Here is a 27,745-nt window from a genome sequence, read left to right as displayed (position 1 = left end):
GGGGTGCTCTGCTGCAGGAGGGACTGGTGCACTTCACAAAATAGATGGCTTCATGAGGCAGGAAAATTATGTGGGTATATTGAAGCAACATCTCAAGACATCAGTCAGGAAGTTAAAGCTTGGTTGCAAATGGGTCTTCCAAATAGACAATGACCCTAAGCATGACCCCAAGCATACTTCCAAAGTTGTGGCAAATGGCTTAAGGACAACAAAGTCATGGTATTGGCGTGGTCATCACAAAGCCCTGACCTCAATCCCATAGACAATTTGTGGGCAGAACAGAAAAAGCGTTTGCGAGCATGGAGGCCTACAAACCTGACTCAGTTACACCAGCTCTGTCAGGAGGAATGGGCCAAAATTCACCCAACCTATTGTGGGAAGTTTGTGGAAGGCTACCCAAAACGTTTGACCCAAGTTAAATTGTGAACACTGAGTTTAAATGTATTTGGCTCAGGTGTATGAAAACTTCCAACTTCAGCTGTACATACATCAAAACATTTTTATAGCTGTGGTCACCGATGCAGTAAAGATTGTGTAATTTTCTTTCACAGAAAGCTTCCAGGTCCTTAACACAGCTTATGTATGTAGTTCCCTAGCCCTTCGTTATCTGAATGCTTGGTAAACCAGTGGTTTGGAAAAGTGTGTCAGAGTTTTAAAGGCCTAATTTATTGTCCCTCCCAGCATGCGTGTCTCATAACTTTCTAGTTAGCCACTACTGGTTTCATGTTTACACAGGTAGCGGAGGAAGAGAAACTTCACACATCCTCTTTCTCTCTCTCGCTTTCTTTCTTTCTTTCTTTCTTTCTTTCTTTCTTTCTTTCTTCTTCTTTCTTTCTTTCTTTCTCTCTCTCTCTCGCTCTCTCTCGCTCTGTGGACCACTCTCTCTCAGAGCACAGGCCAGCCTGGTGCCACCTCTACACAGAACCGCACCAGAGAGGACCTCAGGCGCCAGCTCGACCCCCCCGCTGTGACTAACGCCATTGGTCATGACTCTCCCCCCTCCTCCCCCATCCCAGCCATGGCCACCCCTTCCTTTCATTAGGTTTATCTCAGACAATCAGCCTGCTTATGTAAAAAAAAATGGGGTGGTAGCAGCTTAAGCTCACCCTCTCCCAAAAGACCCGCAAACCTGCCTTTGAACAATTTTTGGGAGACTTCCCCCTCTTAAATCTTCAAGTGGGAAAGGTCCCCCATCATTGTAAAAAGGATGAATCTGGAAAAATGCAATAAATCTGAGATCACAGGCACTCTCTGGCCCTAGATAAATTCTTGCACCTCGCCCTGGCCGGCCGCACACATCTGCCTTGCATTTAGACACTTTTACATGGCAGGAGTCCACAGGAGCCTCCAGTTCCCGAGCCTCATACACTCACTCCTCAGCCCAGCTCTGTGCTGCCTGTGCCCCTGCTCCGCGCCTCTGCTTCTTTCCCCTCCTCAACACAGTCCACTGAGACCTCTTCTACTACAACCCCACCCCAGACATCACCAACTCACACTCCTCATCAATACACTGTATATATATATATTACACTGTACAGTATCAGTCAAAAGTCTGGATACCTACTCATTCAAGAGGTTTTCTTTATTTTGACTATTTTCACACCCTTTTGCCTTGATGACAGCACTCTTGGTATTCTCTCAACCAGCATAACCTGGAATGCTTTTCCAAAAGTCTTGAAGGAGTTCCCACATATGCTGAGCACTTGTTGGCTGCTTTTCCTTCACTCTGCGGTCCAACTTATCTCAAAGCATCTCAATTGGGTCGAGGTCGGGTGATTGTGGAGGCCAGGTCATCTGATGCAGCACTCCATCAATCTCCTTCTTGGTCAAATAGCCCTTACACAGCCTGGAGGTGTGTTGGGTCATTGTCCTGTTGAAAAACAAATGACAGTCCCACTAAGCGCAAACCAGATGGGACACTGCAGAATGCTGTGGTAGCCATGCTGGTTAAGTGTGCCTTGAATTCTAAATAAATCACCGACAGTGTCACCAGCAAAGCACCATCACACCTCCTCCTCCATGCGTCATGGTGGGAACCACACATGCGGAGATCATCCGTTCACCTACTTTGCGACTCACAAAGACATGGCAGTTGGAACCAAAAATCTCAAATTTGGACTCATCAGACCAAAGGACAGATTTCCACCGGTCTAATGTCCATTGCTCGTGTTTCTTGGCCCAAGCTCGTGTCTTCTTCTTATTGGTGTCCTTAAGTAGTGGTTTCTTTGCAGAAATTCGACCATGAAGGTCTCCTCTGAACAGTTGATGTTGAGATGTGTCTGTTACTTGAACTCTGTGAAACATTTATTTGGGCTGCAATCTGAGGTGCATGTGAATAAATGAACTTATCCTCTGCAGCAGAGGTATCTCTGGGTCTTCCTTTCCTGTGGCGGTCCTCATGAGAGCCAGTTTCATCATAGCGCTTGATGGTTTTTGCGACTGCACTTGAAGAAACTTTAAAAGTTTGTAAAATTTTCTGGATTGACTGACCTTCTTGTCTTAAAGTAATGATGGACTGTTCTTTCCCTTTGCTTATATGTTCTTGACATCATATGGACTTGGTATTTTACCAAATAGGGCTATCTTCTGTTTACCATCCCTAACTTGTCACAACACAACTGATTGGCTCAAACGCATGAATAAGGAAAGAAATTCCACAAATTGACTTTTTACAAGGCACACCTGTTAATTGAAATGCATTCCAGGTGACTACCTCATGCAGCTGGTTGAGATAATGCCAAGACTGTGCAAAGCTGGCATCAAGGCAAAGTGTGGCTACTTTGAAGAATCTAAAATGTAAAATATATATAACATGATTTGTTTAACACTACATGATTCCATATGTGTTATTTCATAGTTCTGATGTCTTCACTATTATTCTACAATGTAGAAAATAGTAAAAATAAAGAAAAAACCTTGAATGAGTAGGTGTGTCCAAACTTTTGACTAGTACTGTATATATATATATATATATATATATATATATATATATATATATATACTGCGTGCATTTTATGTATAGGTGGTCCTGGGAATCAAACCCACTAACTATACTGGCGTTGCAAGTGCCATGCTCTACCAACTGACACACAAACATCTTACCTCTTACAATCAATCTCAGTGAAATGCACAGACACCTCTATCACATGCTCTTTCACCCTAGACATGTCAACCTGGTGACCCTCCACTCTGACTCTCATCCCTGCCCCTGGGAGAGGATAGGTCTGTTCCCACAGTGCCTCCACCTGGGCTCCACCCAGTGTGACCCTGTATCAGTATGGAGTCTCATTGTTGTACCTCAGTTTACCTCACATTGGAAATATCTATTCCCACTACTGTATGTACTTTGACCTCAATGCCTCGACGAATACTGCCTCACACATAGGTTTGTTTAATCCATGTTGTTTTTTGTCTTTTCCAGCTCAAAAGGACCACACTGCTGAGGACGACAGGCTCAGTGCAGCACAGAAAAGGTATGCATCGTCTCTATCCATTCTAATATGATAACACAACACGATTTACCTAGATGTCTTGGACCAAACAACATGTCATCTGTGTAACAGAGGAGTTCTTTATTTTCTGACCTGGCTGGTTGCATACCTCTGGAATACTCTAATGTTGGCTTTTATAAGACCTTTCGACATTCAGAAGGGAACCCAGCCAAGTATAATGGATGGTGGATTTCATGAGGGCATGATGGTTATTTAACATGTTTCACATAGCTAACATGGCTTACATCAGATAAAAGTAATGCAGGTCATTTGTAAGGCTGTCTGTAGTAATCAGATACGGATTGTGATAAGACAGAGGCTTCAGTACTGGGGCCTTGCGGTATCCAGGTTCTTCAGTCATGTAGCAGAAAATCCAGGTCATAAGCTGGCCCACTGTAGACTGACCCCAAGACAGGAATGGCTGCCTATGTAGACACACCAAACTCACATACACCTCCCTATACACACACTGCTCCCGCGCCGATACTTTTACATACACATACTGTGCTCACTCCACTCCAGTTGTTGTCAAGCCTTATCTTCCGTGTGTGGTATTGCAAACTTCAAGAGTCACTGTAAGAAGCGGCCCATCTGATTTATGGAGATATGGTCAACTGGCAGACGTTTAACGAGTGTCAGAGCGAAACCATATCTGGAAAATGTCATATCGGAAAAACACACTAGAAAGAGCAAACAAAAAAATATTTTTCCTTGTTTAGATAGAGACCAGAATTGTTTGCTTTAAATCATAACTCTCCCAATTCCAACATAAATCATGAAAAGCACATAAAGGAGAAAGTTTCCAAACGTCCCTGTTTCATGTTTCCATTTCAAGCCAAGAGAAGCACTCAGCTTGGGTATGCATGGGTCTCTCCATCTCTCTCTCTGTCTCCCTCACTCCTCTCACTCGCTCTGTCCCCTCTCCCTCTCCCTCTCTCTTTCCACTATCCCTCTCTCTCTCCCTTTCCCTCTCCTGGTGGTATTGTGATATCTCTGTCTGCGGCTGTGTGACTGACACCAGTGTAATGAAGATGTTGAACTTGGGGATATTGATCAAAAGGGTCCAGCGGCTAAAAGCCCCCAACCTTTAATGAAGTTTGCCTTTAATTTCACCTAAACGAGGCCGGGGGCTGCTTGGCGCTGGGGGGGGGGGGGGCTCTCAGGTTCCCAGGGACGCACCTCATAAAAGTGACACGCTGGTGATGAATATGGGCAGTGGGCCGTGGTGTGTGTGTGCTGTGGTGTGTGTGTGTGTGTGTGCTATATTGTGTGTGTGCTGTGTGTTCTTTGGGCCCTGGGTGGGCCCCGACCCTCACATTAGGGCCCGTGTTAATAAGGCTCATAGACATCACCACAGCTAGCTACTGAAACGCTGGGCCAACCCTGAGCCGACCCTGAGCCGACCCTGAGCCGACCCTGAGCCGACCCTGAGCCCAACCCTGGGCCAACCCGTCAAGGAATGGGATTGCGGTTGTTTGTTATGGTCCATGTGGCCTCAAGACAACCACCATCATAGGACTAATTTGGGTTGTAGTGAATTTGGATACTTGGTTGGTAAAAGGACTTTATGGGAAGCTGATATGATACACAGTTTATGACATCAGTTTTGGGGGTTTGTTATGGTTTTCCTGGGCATCCTATGCAGTGAGTAATGAGGTCCTCTCCAGAACACGCAATCCTAATTTGTTCCTTTTATTTTTCAGTTTCCCTGAGGTTTCCTGATACGTCCACAGTTAATGGACCATTACAGTTCCCCTCCCTCATCATGCTCAATTTCATATGACACGACTGCAGCGTGTGTGCTGCTTACATAAGTATGTAGTTACTGGGTGATTCGCTGGAGGGATATTTGAACTGTCCCAACTTCCACTATCCATAGTATATTGAAGATGTCTTATCTCTGTTAAAGAAACAACAGATGATCACAAAAGTGTGTTTACCGTTCTAATCTGTTTTTGTATGGAATGTTTTAGCGGTCCAAATATCCTCTTGATATACCCGGTTGCCCAGGCTTTTTTAACTGACCTATTTTACAGCCGTCAGTGAAGAATGCTGAACATAGGTACAGTAATAAACCGTCTCACGGTAGTTGCGTCATAGCCCTCCAGAAGTACGTGATATGTGTTTTTAGAACTTGGAGTGGGCGGGTGTGTGCGTGTGTGTGTGGTGCATCTTTGTGTTAATGTGTGTGTGTGTGTGTGAGAGAAAGGGAAAGAGCTAAGCTCACCACACTACAGACTGTGTGTGTGTGTGTGTGTGTGTGTGTGTGTGTGTGTGTGTGTGTGTGTGTGTGTGTGTGTGTGTGTGTGTGTGTGTGTGTGTGTGTGTGTGTGTGTGTGTGTGTGTGTGTGTGTGTGTGTGTGAGAGAGAGAAAGGGAAAGAGCTAAGCTCACCACACTACAGACTGTGTGTGTGTGTGTGTGTGTGTGTGTGTGTGTGTGTGTGTGTGTGTGTGTGTGTGTGTGTGTGTGTGTGTGTGTGTGTGTGTGTGTGTGTGTGTGTGTGTGTGTGAGAGAAAGGGAAAGAGCTAAGCTCACCACACTACAGACTGTGTGTGTGTGTGTGTGTGTGTGTGTGTGTGTGTGTGTGTGGTGTGTGTGTGTGTGTGTGTGTGTGTGTGTGTGTGTGTGTGTGTGTGTGTGTGTGTGTGTGTGTGTGTGTGTGTGTGTGTGTGTGTGTGTGTGTGTGTGTGTGTGTGTGTGTGTGAGAGAGAAAGGGAAAGAGCTAAGCTCACCACACTACAGACTGTGTGTGATTTGTGTGAGCTCTGACACCTGACCCAGGGTCAGGGAAGGAGCCAATACAAAAGCGGCCTAGTTAATCACGCTGGACCGTGCTGGTCGGGTCTACAAAGGCTTCCAGAATTGATGCCCGGCTGTCCTCTCTCTGTTGTGTACCTCCTGGGTTTTGCTGGCCTGGTCTGTTCTGATTGTAGAGCCAGGCAAGGCAAGGATGATATACTGCACGATCGGAGGAGGAGCACATGACAGTTATCTGAGGAATTGTGAGCAGCCGTCTGCCGCGCACATTGCCCCGTCCCCCAACAATCCCCGCCCAACATGTCTTACATTAGCGTCGCAACAGCCACCTACCATCTGGAGGTCAAAACCTCTGTGTCAATCTGGGAACATCCCCTGAATCATGACTCCTCTATATCAAGCGTGTGACAGACAGGCCTAGAAAATGCCTTTAATGTTTGGGTTAGAGAAAACCCCGGAGCAGCAGGCTGCTTTTCAAGCCCTGTGAGCACTGCTGAGAGCCTTGTGAAGAATTTAGATTTGGTTACAATTGAATTAGTCTGAGGATCTGCCATACACAGGGTTGTGGATTCTCTTCTCATAAAGACTGAGAATCTTGAATCTCTTCAAGTAGTACTTCCTTCTATTTGTGGATTTGAAGACCTAATCCACAACATGTTTGAATCAAGCATGTCTCAGTGTGCAGGATGATGAACGTTACGTGTGTGTGTGTGTGTGTGTGTGTGTGTGTGTGTGTGTGTGTGTGTGTGTGTGTGTGTGTGTGTGTGTGTGTGTGTGTGTGTGTGTGTGTGTGTGTGTGTGTGTGTGTGTGTGTGTGTGTGTGTGCGCACGCACGTTCAATATCTGCCAGCACCATGCTGTGTTTTGATGTAACATTTACACATTCCTGTGATCATCTTGCATATTGTCTGCCAATAACCATTGTTCCTGGATCGAAACAACGTGTGTGTGTGTGTGTCAGCCAGATCTTGGCTAGATCCCCTGGCACTGTTCCCCTTCAGGCTGTAGTAGAGGTCAATGTGATAACGGGACCTCCGCTACCGGCTCTCCCCTGTGACCCAGCAGGATGTCCCCTCACTCTATCTCTCTTCCCTCTGTCTTCTTCCCTCTGTTTCTCCCACACAGCTTCCTGGACATGGTGGGCTACTTTGGGCTCAAGCCAAAGTCTGGGGAGAAGGAGGTGGCCCCTGGTTACGTCTTCATGCTCTGGTATGAGTTCTGCAGCGACTTCAAGAACACGTGGAAGCGGGAGTGTAAGAACATCTCCAAGGAGAGGTGAGTGGAATAATCCAGGCCTGCATCAGAGATCATATTAAATCACACAGCTTGTGATGAAGGGGACAGTTCTACAGCTCCTTTCCAACTGTATCTATTTCTAGAACCCTGAGTGTTCTTTTTTTCATGACATAAAAGGGGGATTTTTTTGTGACCGGGTCAAAGTTCATTCTTCACACTTTAAATATGTTGAACAGTACCTTTAGTCGCTCTTTTCTTACCCATCTTTATTAACACGTAGCAGATTGTTGGTGTCCATCTGTCACGTCCTGGCCAGTATATAAGGTTAATTGTTTTGTAGTTTGGTCAGGGCGTGGCAGGGGGTATTTGTTTTATGTGGTTCGGGGTGGTGTGTTTGTGTAAAGGGTGTTTGATTTAGTAATTCCGGGTTTTGGTTTATGTTTAGTTAATTCTATGGTTAGTCTAGGTTGTGTGTTTCTATGTTTGGTTGATTGGGGTTGGGACTCTCAGTTGAAGGCAGGTGTTGTCTATCTGCCTTTGATTGAGAGTCCCATATATTAGGGTGTGTTTGTATGTGTGATTTGTGGGTGATTATTCTGTGTATAGCCTTGTGCCTTACCAGACTGTTTATTTGTCGAGTGTTCGTTTTTTGTGTTTTGTATGTTCATTGTTGAGATTAATTAAAAATCAAGATGAGCATTCACGTACCTGCTGCGTATTGGTCCACATTTTCTGATGACGATTTCGCATTATCGTCAGAAGACGAAGACAGTTGTGACAGAATCACCCACCACCAAAGGACCAAGCAGCAGAGGAAGGAGCAGACGGAGTTCGAGTTGGACTGGCGGGAGAAGTGGACTTGGGAGGAAGTTCTGGACGGGGCCGGACCTTGGCACCAGGCTGGGGATTATCGACGCCCGCAGGGGGAAATTGAGGCAGCCAAGGCAGAGAGGCGGTGGTACGAGGCCAAGTACGCGCTGAAGGAGAAGCACGAGAGGCACCCCCAAGAAATTTTTTTGGGGGGGCACACGGGTAATTTGGCTAGGCGTAAGAAGAGCCGGAAGCCAGCTACTCGTGGTTATATGGAGGAGCGTATGGGGTGGAGAGCGCTATGTTTCGCTGAGGAGCGCACTATCTCACCCATACGCACGCACAGTCCGGTGCGCGTTATTCCAGCCCCTCGCAGGTGCCGTGCTAGAGCGGGCATCCAGCCTGGTAGGAGGATGCCTGCGCAGCGCATCTGGTCGCCGGTACGCCTCCGAGGACCAGGCTACCCAACTCCCGCTCTACGCACGGCTACCATCAGGCCCCTGCACAGCCCAGTCTGCCCTGTACGAGCACCCCGCTCGTACAGGGCTACTAGTTCCATCCAGCCAAGGCGGGTTGTGCAGGAGGTAAGATCTAGACCGGCTGTGCGCCTCCATAGCCCTGGGTTTCCAGCTCCTGTCTCTCGTGCGGACCCGGAAGTGCGTCAACCCAGTCCGACTCGTCCTGTTCCCGCTCCCCGCACTAGCCTGGAGGTGCGTGTACATAATCTGGTAAGCCCAGTACCAGCACCACGCACCAGGCTACAAGTGCGTCAACCCAGCCTCGCCAGTCAACAGTCTTCATCAGAGCTGCCCGCCAGTCAACAGTCATCATCAGAGCTGCCCGCCAGTCAACAGTCATCGTCAGAGCTGCCCGCCAGTCAACAGTCATCGTCAGAGCTGCCCGCCAGTCAACAGTCATCGTCAGAGCTGCCCGCCAGTCAACAGTCATCGTCAGAGCTGCCCGCCAGTCAACAGTCATCGTCAGAGCTGCCCGCCAGTCAACAGTCATCGTCAGAGCTGCCCGCCAGTCAACAGTCATCGTCAGAGCTGCCCGCCAGTCAACAGTCATCGTCAGAGCTGCCCGCCAGTCAACAGTCGTCAGAGCTGCCCGCCAGTCAACAGTCGCCAGAGAGGTCAGACTGCGCTGAACTGCCGGAGTGGTCAGACTGCGCTGAACTGCCGGAGTGGCCAGACTGCGCTGAACTGCCGGAGTGGCCAGACTGCGCTGAACTGCCGGAGTGGCCAGACTGCGCTGAACTGCCGGAGTGGCCAGACTGCGCTGAACTGCCGGAGTGGCCAGACTGCCCTGAACTGCCGGAGTGGCCAGACTGCCCTGAACTGCCGGAGTGGCCAGACTGCCCTGAACTGCCGGAGTGGCCAGACTGCCCTGAACTGCCGGAGTGGCCAGACTGCCCTGAACTGCCGGAGTGGCCAGACTGCCCTGAACTGCCGGAGTGGCCAGACTGCCCTGACTGCCCAGACTGTCCCGAATTGCCAGACTGCCCAGACTGTCCCGAATTGCCAGACTGCCCAGACTGTCCCGAATTGCCAGACTGCCCAGACTGTCCCGAATTGCCAGACTGCCCAGACTGTCCCGAATTGCCAGACTGCCCAGACTGTCCCGAATTGCCAGACTGCCCAGACTGTCCCGAATTGCCAGACTGCCCAGACTGTCCCGAATTGCCAGACTGCCCAGACTGTCCCGAATTGCCAGACTGCCCAGACTGTCCCGAATTGCCAGACTGCCCAGACTCTCCCGAATTGCCAGACTGCCCCGACTGCCCCCCGGCGATGCCAGACTGGTCCGACTGCCCCTCGGCGATGCCAGAGTGGCCCGACAGCCTGGAACGGCCGGAGCCAGAGCCACCTCCAGAAATAGGTGGGTTGGGGAGGGGGGGTGTAGCACAGTGCCGTCGTTGACGGCAGCCACCCTCCCTTCCCTCCCTTTAGAAAAGGGGACTTTTTGTTGGTGTTGCTTGGGGTTATTTTTTGTTAAGGTGCTTCTGGGGTAGCACCTTTAAGGGGGGGGTACTGTCACGTCCTGGCCAGTATATAAGGTTAATTGTTTTGTAGTTTGGTCAGGGCGTGGCAGGGGGTATTTGTTTTATGTGGTTCGGGGTGGTGTGTTTGTGTAAAGGGTGTTTGATTTAGTAATTCCGGGTTTTGGTTTATGTTTAGTTAATTCTATGGTTAGTCTAGGTTGTGTGTTTCTATGTTTGGTTGATTGGGGTTGGGACTCTCAGTTGAAGGCAGGTGTTGTCTATCTGCCTTTGATTGAGAGTCCCATATATTAGGGTGTGTTTGTATGTGTGATTTGTGGGTGATTATTCTGTGTATAGCCTTGTGCCTTACCAGACTGTTTATTTGTCGAGTGTTCGTTTTTTGTGTTTTGTATGTTCATTGTTGAGATTAATTAAAAATCAAGATGAGCATTCACGTACCTGCTGCGTATTGGTCCACATTTTCTGATGACGATTTCGCATTATCGTCAGAAGACGAAGACAGTTGTGACACCATCACATTTATGTGTGGTACAAAACACCCCAACAGGGCATTATAAATTCTGTAGACAGTGTGGAGTGGAGATGCTTTTACCAGTTCTTATTAAAGCACAGGGGCATCAAAGAGAAGGTAGGCAGGCCGGGACCAGGGCCTGGTACAGAGTCAAAGCCTGGGGCTGGATTTACAGTGTTTCATCTGACCCGAGGCGTGGTGTCGGATGGGAGTCCAACTGCTGGACAGCAGCTCTCCTGGAGTCCTCCTGGCTTTACTGGCAGGGGACAGAGGCTTGTTAAAGACTGTGTGTTCTGGGAGGACTGTTAAACATGGTCATGATCTGACCAGTCCACAGGGCTTCAGGCTTACTGCACATGGAGACATGCAGCACTGCACATGGAGACATGCACACATACAGTCACCATACATACAGTAAAGCAGGGCAGCAATCTTTGAACTGGTGAGTTATGGAGAGAGGTAATGCTCTCCCAGCCATTCCATGGATCCATGTGCTCTCTTAATTGTTTAGTAGGCAATCATGTCCCGTATTACACAGCTGATTGTGCTTATGTACAATGAACTTTATTTTAAATACGGTTTGCACACCTATAAAACCCACGTGTTTTTAAGTCTAGCTCATTATCTCATCGACCCACTGTCATTCTCCCTGCTTTAACCGGTGGGCTTCACTACCTGCTCACTCCAGAAGGCTCAACAGAACAGAGTGGGGCTGTGAGGGAGGATGAGGACTCTCTGTGCCATGCTTCCGTACAGTGTTCCCGGTAAAATATAACATGTTGCGGCGGTGCTTCGCTGTGCCACATACAATAGTGCCCAGGGGGATACATACTGTGGTGTGTACATGCTGCTATTACAGTACAAATAACTTCTGGAGGGACTGAGGCCGTTGTTAGCTAACTAACTCAAGTACGCCAATGTTACTAACAGACATCAAGAGGTTTTCTGTCTTAGACATGACTGTGTTGTGCCACATGGTCAGATATGTGGCACAATGTACAAATTTGAGGGAGCTGTTATGGTTTATGTACTATTATCAAAGGTTATTTAAACCTGGATAGATAGAGACATGTTTCCTCTTTCTTCCAGGCTGAAGGAAGCGCAGGAGAACATGAAAAAGATCACTGCTGAGAACAGGGTGGAAACCAAGAAGATCAATGCCAACAGTCTGGTAAGAACTGGACTCCCTTCAACCTCCCTCAAATATTTTGATCAGTAACATGGTCGCTATTACCTTGGCTACTAACACAGTCGATCATGGTGGATCATATCATATAACACAATGCTATAAATCTCAGCTATCCCTTTTTCTCCTCTGTCAATAGAAAGAGAGACTGCGTCTGAAGGAAGCCAGCGTGTCCTCCAACTGAAGAGGATGACCAATGAAGGACAGAGTGGAGAGTGGAAGTGGAGAGAGATGGCAGATGGGGAACATCTGCTGGCTTCACCACTTCTCGCCTTCACCACCTGCCTCTTACCCAACATCATACCTCATATAGCCCTCCGTGCCCCCACGCTGTGGACCTCTCTACTACGGCCCCATTCTACCATCCCTACTGACTGGACCATCTCCACCACTCTCCATGGGGCACCCCTCTTTCACCTCAACCTCGTCCCCAGATGAGAGGCACCTTGTGTGGCTTCCATCACTGTGTATCCCTAGGACCACCATCCAGACCAACACTTACACCATGGGAAATAGGAACCTGTCTGCCTGACACCCTGCTGTAGATATGCCGGCTGCTAAGTCTATGTAGGCTGCTAAGTCTACACAGAGGGTCCATGGCTGACTAAACAGCTTACATGATGATAATCACAGGGGTCAAAAGTCAACCTCATTCATCCAGACTGGTGTGACCTCTGAATGGCCAGCCTGTAGAGCCTGCTCTGAGGGGTGCTGGAGGTCAGGATAATGAGCACTGCAGCTGACATATCTACAATGCTGACCCCTGACCTCTAGGCTTCCTAGGCCTGCTGGAGCTGAGGACCTACATTCGTTCCTCAGTCTGGGTTTCTTTAAGGACAGCATCACACATCCTGATGACATAATCCAATGCATTGTAGCTAGGTTATAAAAATACAATAAATACATAAAAAATAAAGAGGAGGCCTCATTGTTGTTGGGCTATGTTAACAGATATGGCTACCAGGTGATGTTCACTCAGAGAAACTATTACGATTGAATGAGTAAGACATTCAGGAGTTGTTATTCTAACAATGATTCAGAATATGAAAGCAATATACAATACTATCATGTAAAGAATAGCTATTCATCTGCTGTGGCCCATTTTTGAAGTGTGTCTTGTAAATGCATTTCATATGGTGTTTGTTTTCATATGAGCAGAGACAGAAACGTTTGACCCGATGTTGTATTACGAAGAGAATCAGTAGTCTTTATTGGACTGAGAGTCCTGTTGAAGGCATAGCAATGTGGGTCCTGGTCAGAAGGTGGAACCTGGATGTAACGGTGTTAACTTCCTCACTGCACCAGACTGACCCCTCCTGGGTGACAGCCAGAGAATGCCAGACCTTGGCAGCAATGCCTTGCTCTCATCCACCGAGTCAGACGTCACGCTCTGAGATGAACAAACAACCCTGCTATAAGCTACGCTGAGAAAAGCAACAGGTCTTCTGAGTAGGGCTGCCCTGACACATTTTTTAAGTGTATATGATAGAATCGTTAGTTGTTCCCAATGAATGTCGTTGATGACATATGTATGTCACAATTCTAAGCACTTTCCTTCTTGCATCAGCTGTATTTAGTAGCTAAACTACATCCCTGTTATTGTCAGAATGGTACTTAATCTGTATTGCACTTTACACCTCAGTTTAAACTCCTATGCAATTCTATGGCTTGCGTGCTATGATAACATTTATGAATTAATGTTGCAATAAAAATTGCATCATCCATTTAGAGTTTTTAGAGGAAACTAGATTATATTTATTTAACAAAATATTTGTCATTTAACTCTGGAAGATTTAAACATTGTCTTGGAAAACTATAAATGATAGGAGAAACTATAAATGATATGAAAGATGTATTTTATGCCAAAACATTAGCTGTTTTCTCTTTGAGGCTGTATTTTTGTGTTTTATTTTATTCCTACCCTTAGCTTGAGGAGGATACACGAATGGCTCAGTAGTCAGGTGAAAGATGTGTTTAGTTTCATATGGATGTGACATATTATGTAGAGCCTTATTCATTTACCCCAAATGATCTTGTTTCATACCTGATCTAAACTGATAGGGAGAGTATAATTTGGCTAAATATATTGCCTTTTGATTTATTTAAATCAAGAACATTTGTACATTGTTTAAAAATAGAAACGATTACTCATATCAAGCCATGTGTATACTTTACCCCTGTCAGAACCTATTGAGTGTAAAAAATAACATCGTTGTTTCATAATCATTGAATGTGCCATTATTTTGCATGAAGACATTTCATGATCTTACAATTGCAAATTGTCTGTTTACTTTACATTTTTTCAAAACCAAATTAGTAGGCTAGAAGTTAAATATTATGAAGGCCTATCTATAATGTATATTGGTTCATTTAGTTACAGGCCGATATGTTTCCACGTTTTTTAGATGTTTATCGTAAAATAAATAATTTGCGCGAGGTCAAAGTAATAGATGACAAACATCACACACATCACAACATTTCAGTAACCAAAGTCTTAACTGGAGTCTATAGATGAGGAACTTTGCAGCTATGGAAATGAACGTTTAAGCATCCTTTTAAATTGTTTCTCTACTTTCAGCACTCCCTAATAGGCTTAACATTCAGGCTCAGTAATGATGCAGTAACTAAATAAAGGTGAAAATATGTTCATGACAATGACTCAAGTAGCCAAATTGTTTCATTAATACATATTATTAATTTATGCGCAATTATTTATTAAATTGCACCTGTTGCTCTCAAAATGCATCTGTTCATTATGAGTGAATAATTGAAACATGTTAGAAAACACGATAATAATGGGAGAAAGTAGACCTAAGTTAAATGGATAGAAATGGATAGAAACAATACATTTCCCTGAAAACCTGACTTGTGTATTTGCCTACAATTGGCCGCAAAGTTGATTATTTTGCACTACATTAAGTACAGTGAAGGCATGGCAAGGCTAAATCGAAGAAAAGCGAGGCAACTGACATGTTCTTAGTCAAAAATCTTGCATTTCCATGCGGATGTATTTTTTACGCATGGGGCGGCAAATTCACATTTGCCAAATGCGCACTTGGCTTAAACAACTGGACAATAAAGATTTGATGAAGAAAACTCGGTATCACATTTTTATCGAAGGGCTATTGATTGGTTGATGTATTTATTTTTAGAGAACCGTGTAGAGAACCGTCTACAGTACACCGTCTGAACAAAAAATAGTAACGCAGCAATGGTTTTACAAATGCGTCATAGCCCGGTTTAGCGTCAGATTGTCCACAGAAAGACATGGGCCTGTGGCTGTGAGCCGAGGTAGAGGCTATTGTAAACTCTGATAACATCGTTTCAATGGGGTTCTTGAAAAGGTTGTTGTGCCTGACATGTAATTGCGTTTCTTGTAGTCTTTCCTCATAAATTATATTCGTTTTACGACGAAATGTAAGCTGTCCACGGGTCTAAGGAACGTATAAAAGTCCCAGCAAGAGGTTGGCATCAAGCAAGAAGAAAATAACCCCATCGCTGGAGAAGATGCTTTTATTTGGAGTTTCGGGTTAACCTGATGCATAAAATGTTCTGTATGAAATCGGGAGTCTTTGCAGTTTGGGTGTGGGTTAAGTTACTGCAACTTTCAGACAAAGAATGTGAGCAAAAAAACAAGCACGTTCAGTGAACACTGCATCAATGTCAATAACTGTTTATTTTGTTTTGTGGATCACTTGCTTTGATATAATTATCAAACCGGCTGCATATACAATTGGTGAATGAATAACATTTTAAAACTAAAAGAAACGCTTCCATCTATAGCATTATAAACATTAAGAACACCTTCCTAATATTGACCCCCCCCCCCCCCCCCCTCCAATTCTTCCCACAGTTGTGTCAAGTTGGCTGGATGTCCTTTGGGTGGTGGACCATTCTTGATACACACAGGAAACTGTTGAGCTTGAAAAACCCAGCAGCTTTGCAGTTCTTGAAACAAACGGTGCCCCTGGCACCTACATACCCCGTTCAAAGGCACCTAAATAGTTTGTGAATGGCACACAAACACAATTGTCTCAAGGCTTAAAAATCCTTATTTAACCTGTCTCCTCCCCTTCATCTACACTGATTGAAGTTGATTTAACAAGTGACAAGTGACTTTCACCTGGATTCACCTGGTCAGTCTATGTCCTGGAAAGAGCAGGTGTTCTTAATGTTTAATACATTCAGTGAACATCGACCATTTTTATTTAAATGTCAAACTAATACAAACATTTTGTTTGTTTCGATTTATAGCGTCGAACATAGGTATAGGCCTAGCATACTTTACAAAAGCTCTCTTTTCTCCACTAGGCTATACTGAACATTGGAGTCACAAATCAGTGGAGCATTCTTGCCACATTTAAATAGTCGTCACTTATCTTCAAATTCCACATAGTGGAAACTAGTCTTCAACCATTATTTAAATGCATTGTCCGTCATATTCCCCTCCATTGAAATTTGTTGTGATTGCCTAAGGATGTTTCTGTCCAAAAGAGTGTAAACATCCTCTGTGAAATGGTTCTGCAGTCCTATTTGCGGAGGTTGGAAAAGCCATGCGCTTGGTTACAAGTCAATCGGCAGCTTGTTGTGTTCATTCCATGTTATTATACCATGCAATGTTGCTTGCAACAGGCTGCTATTGCAATTTGATTAATACAACATTTGACACATAAAAGTATATGGTACAGCAGGCTTTGTTTACAAAATAGCATGCCCACGTATAGGCTTATCTACACAAGCCTATAACACGGGATGCACATGTTTGTAATTTATTACTTTCCTTGCAGATTGAACATTTTCCCATATTTGGAAGAGGGAAATATGCTCCCAGTCAGTCATATGGGTTTTTTCGTTAATGTGAGCAATCCAATAGCGGTTTGATGAGCAGACTTATTGATTGCATCCCGGTCAATCACACCACAGGGCTAGTCCAATTCTATGGATATGCAGCGGCACTGCTTTACGCGCTGGATGCGCTTCTTCTTGGTGGGCGGCTGCTGGTCCGGGCAGTTCAAAGTGTAGGTCATGGTTGTAAATCGTTTCGGCTTGCAGAATGAACAAGACTGGAAGGCTCCCTCTTCCCTGCGGACATGTCTGGGGATGTAAAAAGAATTACACTGTCCGTAGCAGAACCTGTTAATGATGGTGCGGCTGATGCAGCCCTCCTCGTGGATGGTCTGTTTGAGTGGCTGGGTCTTGCACCAGTCGCGTTTCAGATAGCGGCGCTCCGTGACATGCAACGCTTCTTGGCTGGACTCCAGCACCTCCTCAGCCGGTGCAGCAGAGCTCTTTCCCCGCCCTCGGGAACCAGAGCCCGCCTGCGGTGTCTGTGGTTGCTGCTCCGATTCGTTTGGGTTGTTTTTGTCAGGATGAGGGATGGCGCCTTGGGAGCCCCTGATCCTTTTGGAATCCACTGGAGATGACAGCAGCCCAAGGACGAAAACCATGCCACAGAGGATACGCGCCGATCTGGCCATCCTTGAAGAGGAAAGATACGTGAAGGTTGAATCATCATCCATAGCCTAGCATTCTAATATTTGTTGTAAACGACAACCCAGATTTACGCTGCGTAATTAATGCATGGGCTTTCCCGTCTGTTTTGGCCTCACGAAACATTACACACAACTTGCGATTTAAGAGGAATAGAAACATTAAACATTGCCTTTAAAGAACATATTTATTTTCTTGTTTTTATATTCACAATATAGTCCACATTACCCAACTCAATCGTCAAACCAGAAAGAAGATAAAAGCTATCAGAATACAAATGTATATTTTATGGATTTTGCGGTATAGTCAAGTTATAGGGCGAAAGCCATTGAGTAAAACCGAATAAAGAAAAACAATCTGTATGCATGAGAGTAATCATTTAATTTCACATTTATATTTACAATAGTCTACAATAATCACTGAGACATGTATTCTAACTACAGAATAGGTATACATACATCCACGTGTGACATGATAAGGAACCTAATTCGATAACATGCCCAAGTTTTACGCACATACTTTCAGATGTTAAGCGTTGAACTTCACTTCACTCACCTGTCAAAAGCTCCAAGTAGCCGCAAATGAAATTATCTGTGGTGGGTGTTTTTATGAAATCTCCCGAGGCAATAGGCAGCTAATGGTGGAGACTGTAGGACTGCAGACGGGGCGCGCGTTGGTGGGAGTCTGGAGTCGTTAACGATTCCATAGAAAGCGGCTGGAGTTTCAATACAAAATGCTGCAGCGCCGGACTGTCTCCTTTTTAAATGTCTGCCAGCTGAGATGTGCACAACAGATCCCTCAACATTATTGGCTAAGCATGATGCAAGGAAAATCAAAACTATCCGCCCCCTCAACACTTCCCCGAATCCACTTTAAGAAAACAGACAACCAAGGAATATCATGGGGGAGGGGGTGCAGGAGAACTTTGGCACGAATTTCATGGAAACCATGCAGACTTCAGTGCTGAACTGGGCACACATTTGGGAATGTAATGCATGTCATAAATATAAAGTAAGTCTAGCCTATTTTACTCATCTGCATGTTATCTCTAATATCTCACATTTTCTATAGGTTATGTTTACAAAGGGGGAGAGAAGTGAGGGGGCAGTTATGGTGTATTTTACATTCTGCTTTTTACATGATAGAAATTACATGATAATGATAATTACATATTAGTCAAAGCTCATCTCTAAGCTCAGGGCCCTGGGTCTGAACCCTGCCCTGTGCAACTGGGTCCTATTCCTGACTGGCCGACCCCAGGTTTTGAAGGTAGGCAACAACACCTCAGCCACGCTGATCCTCAATACAGGGGCCCCACAGTGGTTCATGCTCAGCCCCCTCCTGTACTCCCTGTTCACCCATGACTGCGTGGTCACGCAGGTCTCCAACTCAATCATCAAGTTTGCTGATGACACAAGAGGGGTAGGCCTGATTACTAACAACGACGAGACAGCCTACAGGGAGGAGGTGAGAGCCCTGGCGGAATGGTGCCAGGAAAATAAACTCTCCCTCAACGTCAACAAAACGAAGGAGCTGATCATGAACTACATGACAGGAAAGAGAGCCCGCACCAGCCACATTGACGGGGCTGTGGAGCGGGTCAAAAGCTTCAAGTTCCTCAGCGTGCACATCATTGAGGACCTGAAAATGTCCCTCCACACTGACAGTGTGGCCCCTAAGACCCTCACAAACCTCTACAGATGCACTATCAAGAGCATTCTGTCGAGCTGTATCACCGCCTGGTATGGTAACTGCACAGCCCTCAACCGCAGGGCTCTACAGCCCGGTCAACCTAACGTATCACCGGGGGCACACTGCCTGCCCTCCAGGACATCTACAGTACCCAGTGTCACAGGAAGGCCAAGAAGACCAACAAAGGCCTCAGCCACCAGAGCCATGGCCAGTTCACCCCGCTACCATCTAGAAGGCAGAGACAGTACAGGTGCATCAAAGCTTGGGCCGAGAGATAAACAGCTTCTATCTCCAGGCCATCAGACTGTTATACATTCACCACTAGCCGGTCTCTGCCCAGTATCCTGCCTTGAACCTTAGTCATTGTTACTGTTACCCTGAACCTTAGAGACTGCTGCCCTATGTACATAGAGACATTGAACACTGGTCACTTTAATAATGTTTACATGCTGTTTCCCACTTTATATTTATATAGTATATTCTAGACATGTCTCATCCTATATAACTACTGCTGTATACACCTTTTCTTTTTATATATTCGAATCAAATCAAGCTTTATTTATACACACTGTCCATACTATATATATATATATATATATATATATATATATATATAGTATGGACAGTGTCCATACGTCCATATATATGTCCATACTATATATATATGTCCATATGTCCATACTATATATATGTCCATACTATATATATATATATATATATATATATATATATATATATATATATATATATATATATATATATATATATATATATATATAGTATGGACAGTGTGTATAAATAAAGCTTGATTTATATATGATTTATATATATATATACTGTTCAAAAGTTTGGGGTCACTTAGAAATGTCCTTGTTTTTGAAAGAAAAACACATGTTTTGTCCATTAAAATAACATCAAATTGATCAGAAATACAGTGTAGACACTGTTAATGTTGTAAATGACTATTGTAGCTGGAAACGGCAGATTTTTTATGGAATATCTACTTAGGCGTACAGAGGCCCATTATCAGCAACCATCACTCCTGTGTTCCAATGGCACGTTGTGTTAGCTAATCCAAGTTTATCATTTTAAAAGGCTAAATGATCATTAGAAAACTCTTTTGCAATTATGTTAGCACAGTTGAAAACTGTTGTTCTGATTAATTAAAGAAACAATAAAACTGGCCTCCTTTAGACTAGTTGAGTATCTGGAGCATCAGCATTTGTGGGTTCGATTACAGGCTCAAAATGGCCTTCTAAGCAGAGTTCCTCTGTCCAGTGTCTGTGTTCTGACAGCTTCATTAAATAGTACCCACAAAAGACCAGTCTCAATGTCAACAGTGAAGAGGCGACTCCAGGCTGCTGGCCTTCTAGGCAGAGTTCCTCTGTCCAGTGTCTGTGTTCTTTTGCCCATCTTAATCTTTTCTTTTTATTGGCCAGCCTGAGATATGGCTTTTTCTTTGCAACTCTGCCTAGAAGGCCAGCATCCCGGAGTCGCCTCTTCACTGTTGATGTTGAGACTGGTGTTTTGTGGGTACTATTTAATGAAGCTGCCAGTTGAGGACTTGTGAGGTGTCGGATTCTCAAACTAGACAATGTAAATGCTGATACTCCAGATACTCAACTACATTGTAGAATAATAGTGAAGACATCAAAACTATGAAATCATGTAGTAAAGAAAAAAGTGTTAAACAAATCAAAATGTATTTTATATTTGAAGTTCTTTAAAATAGCCACCCTTTGCCTTGAAGACAGCTTTGCACATTCGTGGCATTCTCTCAACCAGCTTCAACTGAAATGCTTTCCCAACAGTCTTGAAGGAGTTCCCACGATTTTTCTTCACTGCGGTCCAACTCATCCCAAACCATCTCAATTGGGTTGAGGTGGGGTATTTTGGAGGCCAGGTCATCTAATGCAGCACTCTGTCACAACTTCCGCTGAAGTCGGTCCCTCTTCTTGTTCAGGTGGTGTTCGGCGGTCGACGTCACCGGCCTTCTAGCCATCGCCGGTCCACTTTTCATTTTCCATTTGTTCTGTCTTTGTTTTACACACCTAGTTTCAATTCCCCAATTACATGTTCATTATTTAACCCTCTGTTTTCCCCATGGTTTTTGTGAGTGATTGTTTTATTGTAAGTTCGGTCCGTTGTTTGTGGGCTTGGTATTACTTCATGTATTTGGACATTTTGAGTAAAGTTCATTGTGTTACTCATCTCTGCTGTCCTGCTCCTGACTCCTCTGCACCAGCTACACCCAGAACCTTACAGAATCACTCACCCGAAAATGGAGTCAGCAGGAGCAGACAACCCCCCTTTGGCGGTCGAGGAGCGCGTCCAGCAGCATGCGACCATGTTGCAACATCTCGGCACCGCCATGGATCGCGTGCTGCAGACGATGGACTGATGGGAGAGAGGAGTTCTGCCTCCACCGGCACCACTACAACAGGCACCACAGTTCACCCCTCCTTCACCCGGTCCCAGTGGGATTCGCCGTCTGGGGGGAAGGAGAAGCAGTGTTGGACAATTACACCACCGCGTTCGGGCAGTTTTCGACCACCCGCCTGAGGGTAGAGCGGCGGGTGAACGTCTGTTCCACATGAGGCAGGGAACGAGGAATGCACAGGAGTTCGCCTTGGACTTCCGGACCCTGGCCGCCAGCGCGGAATGGAACGACAGGGCCCTGATCGATCACTACCGGAGCAATCTGCGCAAGGACGTCAGTCGGGAGTTGGCCTGCAGGGACACCACTCTTACGTTTGACCAGCTGGTGGACCTGTCCATCCGGCTGGATAACCTGATGGCTACCCGCGGGCGTCCGGATCGGGGCCTGTCAGTTCCATCCCCCAGCACCACCGCTCCGACACCCATGGAGCTGGGAGGTGCTGCGCTTAGGGCGACCAGAGGAGGGGCCGTTCCCTGTACCATCTGTGGTCGCAGAGGGCACACTGCTGGTCGGTGCTTGGGAGGTTCTTCTGGGAGTCGAGACGGCAGGCAGGGCACTCTCGTGTCACCCCAGGTGAGTCGGCACCACTCAGAGCCCCCTGTTGCTCACATGTTTTTGTTTATACATTTTCCTGAGTTTTCCCCGCATTCCCAGCATAAGGCGCTCGTAGATTCAGGCGCAGCTGGGAATTTTATTGACAGAGCCTTTGCCCATAGTTTAGGGATCCCCATTGTTCCTGTGGATATGCCCTTCCCTGTGTACGCCCTAGATAGTCTACCATTAGGGTCAGGGCTAATTAGGGAGGACACCGCTCCACTGGGCATGGTTACGCAGGAGGGTCACAAGGAGAGAATTAGTCTTTTCCTTATTGATTCTCCTGCGTTTCCCGTGGTGCTGGGCCTACCCTGGTTGGCCTGTCATGACCCCACTATTTTGTGGCAACAGAGGGCTCTCAAGGGGTGGTCACGAAAGTGCTCGGGGAGCTGTTTAGGGGTTTCCATCGGTGCTACTACGGTGGAAAGTCCAGACCAGGTCTCCACCGTGCGCATCCCCTCTGAATATGCCGATTTGGCTCTCGCCTTCTGTAAGAAGAAGGCGACTCAATTACCACCTCATTGACGGGGGGATTGTGTGATAAATCTCCTGGTAGACGCAGCACTTCCCAGGAGTCACGTGTATCCCCTGTCACAGGAGGAGACGGCGGCTATGGAAACATATGTCTCCGAATCCCTGGGGCAGGGGTACATTCGGCCCTCCACTTCACCTGCCTCCTCGAGGTTCTTTTGAAGAAGAAGGATGGAGGTCTGCGCCCGTGCATTGACTATCGAGGTATCAACAAAATACAGCTACCTGCTGCCTCTCATAGCCAGTGCGATAGAGTCAATGCACGGGGCGCGCTTCTTCACAAAATTGGATCTCAGGAGCGCTTACAACCTGGTGCGTATCCGGGAGGGGGACGAGTGGAAGACGGCATTTAGTACCACCTCAGGGCACTATGAGTACCTCGTCATGCCATACGGGTTGATGAAGGCTCCATCAGTCTTCCAAGCATTTGTAAACAAGATTTTCCGGGACCTGCACGGGCAGGGTGTAGTGGTGTATATCGACGACATTCTGATATACTCCGCTACATGCGCCGAGCATGTGTCCCTGGTGCGCAAGGTGCTTGGTCGACTGTTGGAGCATGACCTGTACGTCAAGGCTGAGAAATGTCTGTTCTTCCAACAGTCCGTCTCCTTCATAGAGTACCGCATTTCCACTTCAGGGGTGGAGATGGAGAGTGACCGCATTTCAGCCGTGCGTAATTGGCCGACTCCCACCACGGTAAAGGAAGTGCAGCGGTTTCTAGGGTTTGCCAACTACTACCGGAGGTTTATCCGGGGCTTTGGTCAGGTAGCGGCTCCCATTACCTCACTGTTGAAGGGGGGACTGGTGCGACTGCAGTGGTCGGCTGAGGCGGACAGGACTTTTGGTCACCTGAAGGCTCTGTTTACCTTGGCTCTCGTGCTGGCTCATCCGGATCCCTCTTTGACGTTCATAGTGGAGGTGGACGCATCCGAGGCTGGGATAGGAGCCGTGCTCTCTCAGCGCTCGGGTACACCACCAAAGCTCCGCCTCTGTGCTTTCTTTTTGAAGAAGCTCAGCCCGGCGGAGTGAAACTATGATGTGGGGGACCGGGAGCTGTTGGCTGTTGTCAGGGCTCTGAAGGCATGGAGACATTGGCTTGAGGGGGCTAAACACCCTTTTCTCATCTGGACTGACCACCGCAATCTGGAGTACATCCGGGCGGTGAAGAGACTGAACCCTCGTCAGGCAAGGTGGGCCATGTTCTTTACCCGTTTTGTTTTCACCCTGTCCTACAGACCAGGTTCCCAGAACGCTAAGGCAGATGCACTGTCCCGGATGTATGACACAGAGGAGCGGTCCATAGATCACACTCCCATACTTCCAGCCTCTTACCTGGTGGCACCGGTGGTGTGGGAGCTGGACGCAGACATCAAGCGGGCGTTACGTACAGAGCCCACTCCCCCCAGTGTCCAGCTGGGCGTCTGTACGTTCCATCTGCTGTCCGCAACAGTTTGATCTATTGGGCCCACACGTCACCCTCCTCGGGTCATCCTGGCATTGGTCGGACGGTGCGCTGTCTTAGTGGGAAGTACTGGTGGTCCACCTTGGCCAAGGACGTGAGGGTTTATGTTTCCTCCTGCTCAGTGTACGCCCAGTGCAAAGCCACTAGGCACCTGCCTAGAGGGAAGTTACAGCCCTTACCCATTCCACAACGGCCGTGGTTGCACCTATCGGTGGATTTCCTCACGGATCTTCCTCCCTCACAGGGTAACACCACGATCCTGGTTGTTGTGGATCGGTTCTCTAAGTCCTGCCGTCTCCTTCCATTACCCAGTCTCCCTACGGCCCTACAGACTGCGGAGGCCCTGTTTACCCACGTCACGGCACACGGGTGCTGAGGATAGTGTCTGATCGTGGTCCCCTGTTCACGTCAAGGGTCTGGAGGGCGTTCATGGAACGTCTGGGGATCTCGGTCAGTCCCCGAGAGTAACGGGCAGGTGGAGAGAGTAAACCAGGATGTGGGTAGGTTTCTGCGGTCTTATTGCCAGGACCGGCACGGGGGAGTGGGCGGCGTTCATCCCCTGGGCAGAGATGGCCCAAAACTCACTCTGCCACTCCTTCACTAACCTCTCCCCCTTCCAGTGCATACTGGGGTATCAGCCAGTTCTGGCACCTTGGCATCAGAGCCAGATCGAGGCTCCTGCGGTGGACGAATGGTTTAAGTGCTCGGAGGAGACCTGGGACGCCGCTCATGTGCACCTGCAACGGTCTGTGAGGCGTCAGAAGGCGAGCGCCAATCGCTACCGCAGTGAGGCCCCGGTGTTCGCACCGGGGGACCAGGTCTGGCTCTCGACCTGAAACCTGCCCCTCCGCCTGCCCTGCCGGAAGCTGGGCCCGCGGTTTGTGGGGCCATTCAAAGTCCTGAGGAGACTGAACGAGATTTGCTACAGGTTACAGCTTCCCCCAGATTACCGTATTAACCCCTCGTTCCATGTGTCTCTCCTCAGGCCGGTGGTGGCTGGTCCACTCCAGGAGCCTGAGGTGCGGGAGGTTCCTCCGCCCCCTCTGGACATCGAGGGGGCCCCGGCGTATGCTGTTCGAGCCATACTGGACTCGAGGCGTCAGGCGAGGGGCCTTCAGTACCTCGTGGAGTGGGAGGGGTACGGTCTGGAGGAGAGATGCTGGGTGCCGGTGGAGGACGTTTTGGACCCTTTGTTGCTGTAGGAGTTCCGGATTGCCCTGCGCCTCGTCCTCCGGGTCGTCCCCGAGGTCGGTGTTGACGCGCTGCTGGAGCCGCGCGTCAATGGGGGGGGTACTGGCATGACTTCCGCCGAAGTCGGTCCCTCTTCTTGTTTGGGCGGCCGTCGACGTCACCGGCGTTCTAGCCATCGCCGATCCACTTTTCATTTGTTTTGTCTTTGTTTTACACACCTGGTTTCAATTCCCCAATTACATTCATTATTTAACCCTCTGTTTTCCCCATAGTTTTTGTGAGTGATTGTTTTATTGTAAGTTCGGTCCGTTGTTTGTGGGCTTGGTCTTACTTCATGTATTTGGAAATGTTGAGTAAAGTTCATTGTGTTATTCATCTCTGCGGTCTTGCGCCTGACTTCTCTGCACCAGCTACACCCAGAACCTTACACACTCCATCACTCTCCTTCTTGGTCAAATAGCCCTTACACAGTCTGGAGGTGTGTTTTGGGTCATTTTCCTGTTGAAAATCAAATGAAAGTCCCACTAAGCGCAAACCAGATGGGATGGTGTATCGCTGCAGAATGCTGTGGTAGCCATGCTGGTTAAGTGTGCCTTGAATTATAAATAAATCGCAGACAGTGTCATGGAAGAAGCTTGGAACCACCAAGACTCTTCCTAGAGCTGGCCGCACGGCCAAACTGAGCAGTTGGGAGAGAAGGGCCTTGGTCAGGAAATTGACCAAGAACCCGATGGTCACTGTGACAAGAGCTCCAGAGTTCCTCTATGGAGATGGGAGAACCTCCACCATTCAGGCCTTTATGGCCAGACCGAAGCTACTCCTCAGAAAAAGGCACATGACAGCCTGCTTGGAGTTTGCCAAAAGGCACCTAAAGGATTCTCAGACCATGAGAAACAACATTCTCAGGTCTGATGAAACCAAGATTGAACTCTTTGGCCTCAATGCCAAGCGTCACGTCTGGAGGAAACCTGGCACAATCCTTATGGTGGTGGCAGCATCATGCTGTAGGGTTGTTTTTCAGCAGCAGGGACTGGGAGACTAGTCAGAATCGTGGGAAAGATAAATAGAGCAAAGTACAGAGAGATCCTTGATGAAAACCTGCTCAAGAGCGCTCAGTACCTCAGACTGGGGCGAAGGTTCACCTTCCAACGGGACAATGACCCTAAGCAAGACAACGCAGGAGTGGCCTCGGGATAAGTCTCTGAATGTCCTTGAGTTACCCAGTCAGAGCCCGGACTTGAACGCAATCGGACATCTCTGGATAAACCTGAAAATTGCTGTCCAGCGACGCTCCCCATCCAACCTGACAGAGCTTGAGAGGATCTGCAGAGAAGAATGTGAGAAACTCCCCAAATACAGGTGTGCCAAGCTTGTAGCGTCATACCCAAAAAGACTTGAGCCTCTAATCGCTGCTCAAGGTGCTTCAACAAAGTACTTGAGTAAAGGGTCTGAATATCTATGTAAATGCAATATTTCACTTTTTTTTCCTTCATTTTTAATACATTTGCAAACATTTCTAAAAACCTGTTTTTGCTTTCTCATTATGGAGTATTGTGTGTAGATTGATTAGGGGAAAAAACAATTTATTCCATTCTAGAATAAGACTAATGTGGAAAAAGTCAAGGGGTCTGAATATTTTGTTAATGCACTATTCCAGACTCTGACATTGCTCGATCTGATATTTCTTAATTTCTTTATTTTTTACTTTTTGGATTATGTGTTTATTGTTTTGTATTTACAGGCATTACTGCACTGTTGGAGCTAGAAACACAAGCATTTCGGTGCACTTGCAAATCTGTATGAGACCAATAAACTTTGATTTGATTCATTCCTTTTGGGGATGCCAATTGATACAGTGCCATGTGATAGGACTGTAGGCTATAAGAAAGTTTTACCACAAATAGGCTAACAATGTATGTGGCCCAACTGGATTGCACGCTACCATTTATTAATTCAATTTATAATGACAGAGCTAGTTTTGGCAATATATTCATGAGATGTAAATGGTAGACTCGGAAAAAATTGATCACATTTCATAGCATAGGCATAGTTCCACAAGACTAAATTGCAATTAAATTCATTTTTCAATAGAATAAACGTATTTACTGAATTATTCAAACTTTCCCCAATCCATAGGCTTCATGATATTAGCATTTTTGGCTAGGTAGTATGGGGTATGTTAATGCGAAACGTATCATGTTCTGTATCCTGAAATTATAGTTTTAGTGACCTGTTTCCGATTTGGAGAAATACAAAATAAATTGTTTTATTTTTATTTATTTGGATGTATTACTTTGCAAACTGTTATAAATTAGGCCTACTAATATTTACGATTACTTAACGAATA

General features: G+C 46.6%; 2 protein-coding genes across 4 annotated transcripts in view; one reads left to right on the top strand and one right to left on the bottom strand.

Annotated features, from left to right (window-relative positions):
• LOC106586878 (formin) overlaps positions 1 to 14,221 on the top strand; it is a 95,141-nt gene extending 80,920 nt beyond the window's left edge. For all 3 annotated transcript variants that reach the window (XR_006769274.2, XM_045715739.2, XM_045715731.2), the window contains 4 exons: positions 3,422 to 3,473; positions 7,376 to 7,525; positions 11,899 to 11,980; positions 12,135 to 14,221. Coding sequence is in view for 2 of the 3 variants with exons in the window: in XM_045715739.2 (XP_045571695.2) it covers positions 3,422 to 3,473; positions 7,376 to 7,525; positions 11,899 to 11,980; positions 12,135 to 12,179 (329 nt within the window). In the remaining variant the exon portion in view is untranslated. The remainder of the gene's footprint in view (positions 1 to 3,421; positions 3,474 to 7,375; positions 7,526 to 11,898; positions 11,981 to 12,134) is intronic.
• Positions 14,222 to 15,652: 1,431 nt separating this feature from the next.
• LOC106586810 (gremlin-1-like) lies at positions 15,653 to 18,269 on the bottom strand. Its single transcript, XM_014174527.2, has 2 exons — positions 18,041 to 18,269; positions 15,653 to 17,473 (listed from the first exon to the last, which is right to left on the bottom strand). The coding sequence occupies exon 2, from the start codon at positions 17,470 to 17,472 to the stop codon at positions 16,921 to 16,923; it is 552 nt and encodes a 183-aa protein (XP_014030002.1). The 5' UTR covers position 17,473; positions 18,041 to 18,269; the 3' UTR covers positions 15,653 to 16,920.
• Between the last annotated feature and the right edge of the window lie 9,476 nt (positions 18,270 to 27,745).

This window comes from Salmo salar, chromosome 01 (assembly GCF_965601325.2).
Source record: "Salmo salar chromosome 01, fSalSal1, whole genome shotgun sequence".
Classification (NCBI taxonomy): Eukaryota; Metazoa; Chordata; class Actinopteri; order Salmoniformes; family Salmonidae; genus Salmo; species Salmo salar.
This window is presented reverse-complemented; position numbering and strand designations above follow the sequence as displayed.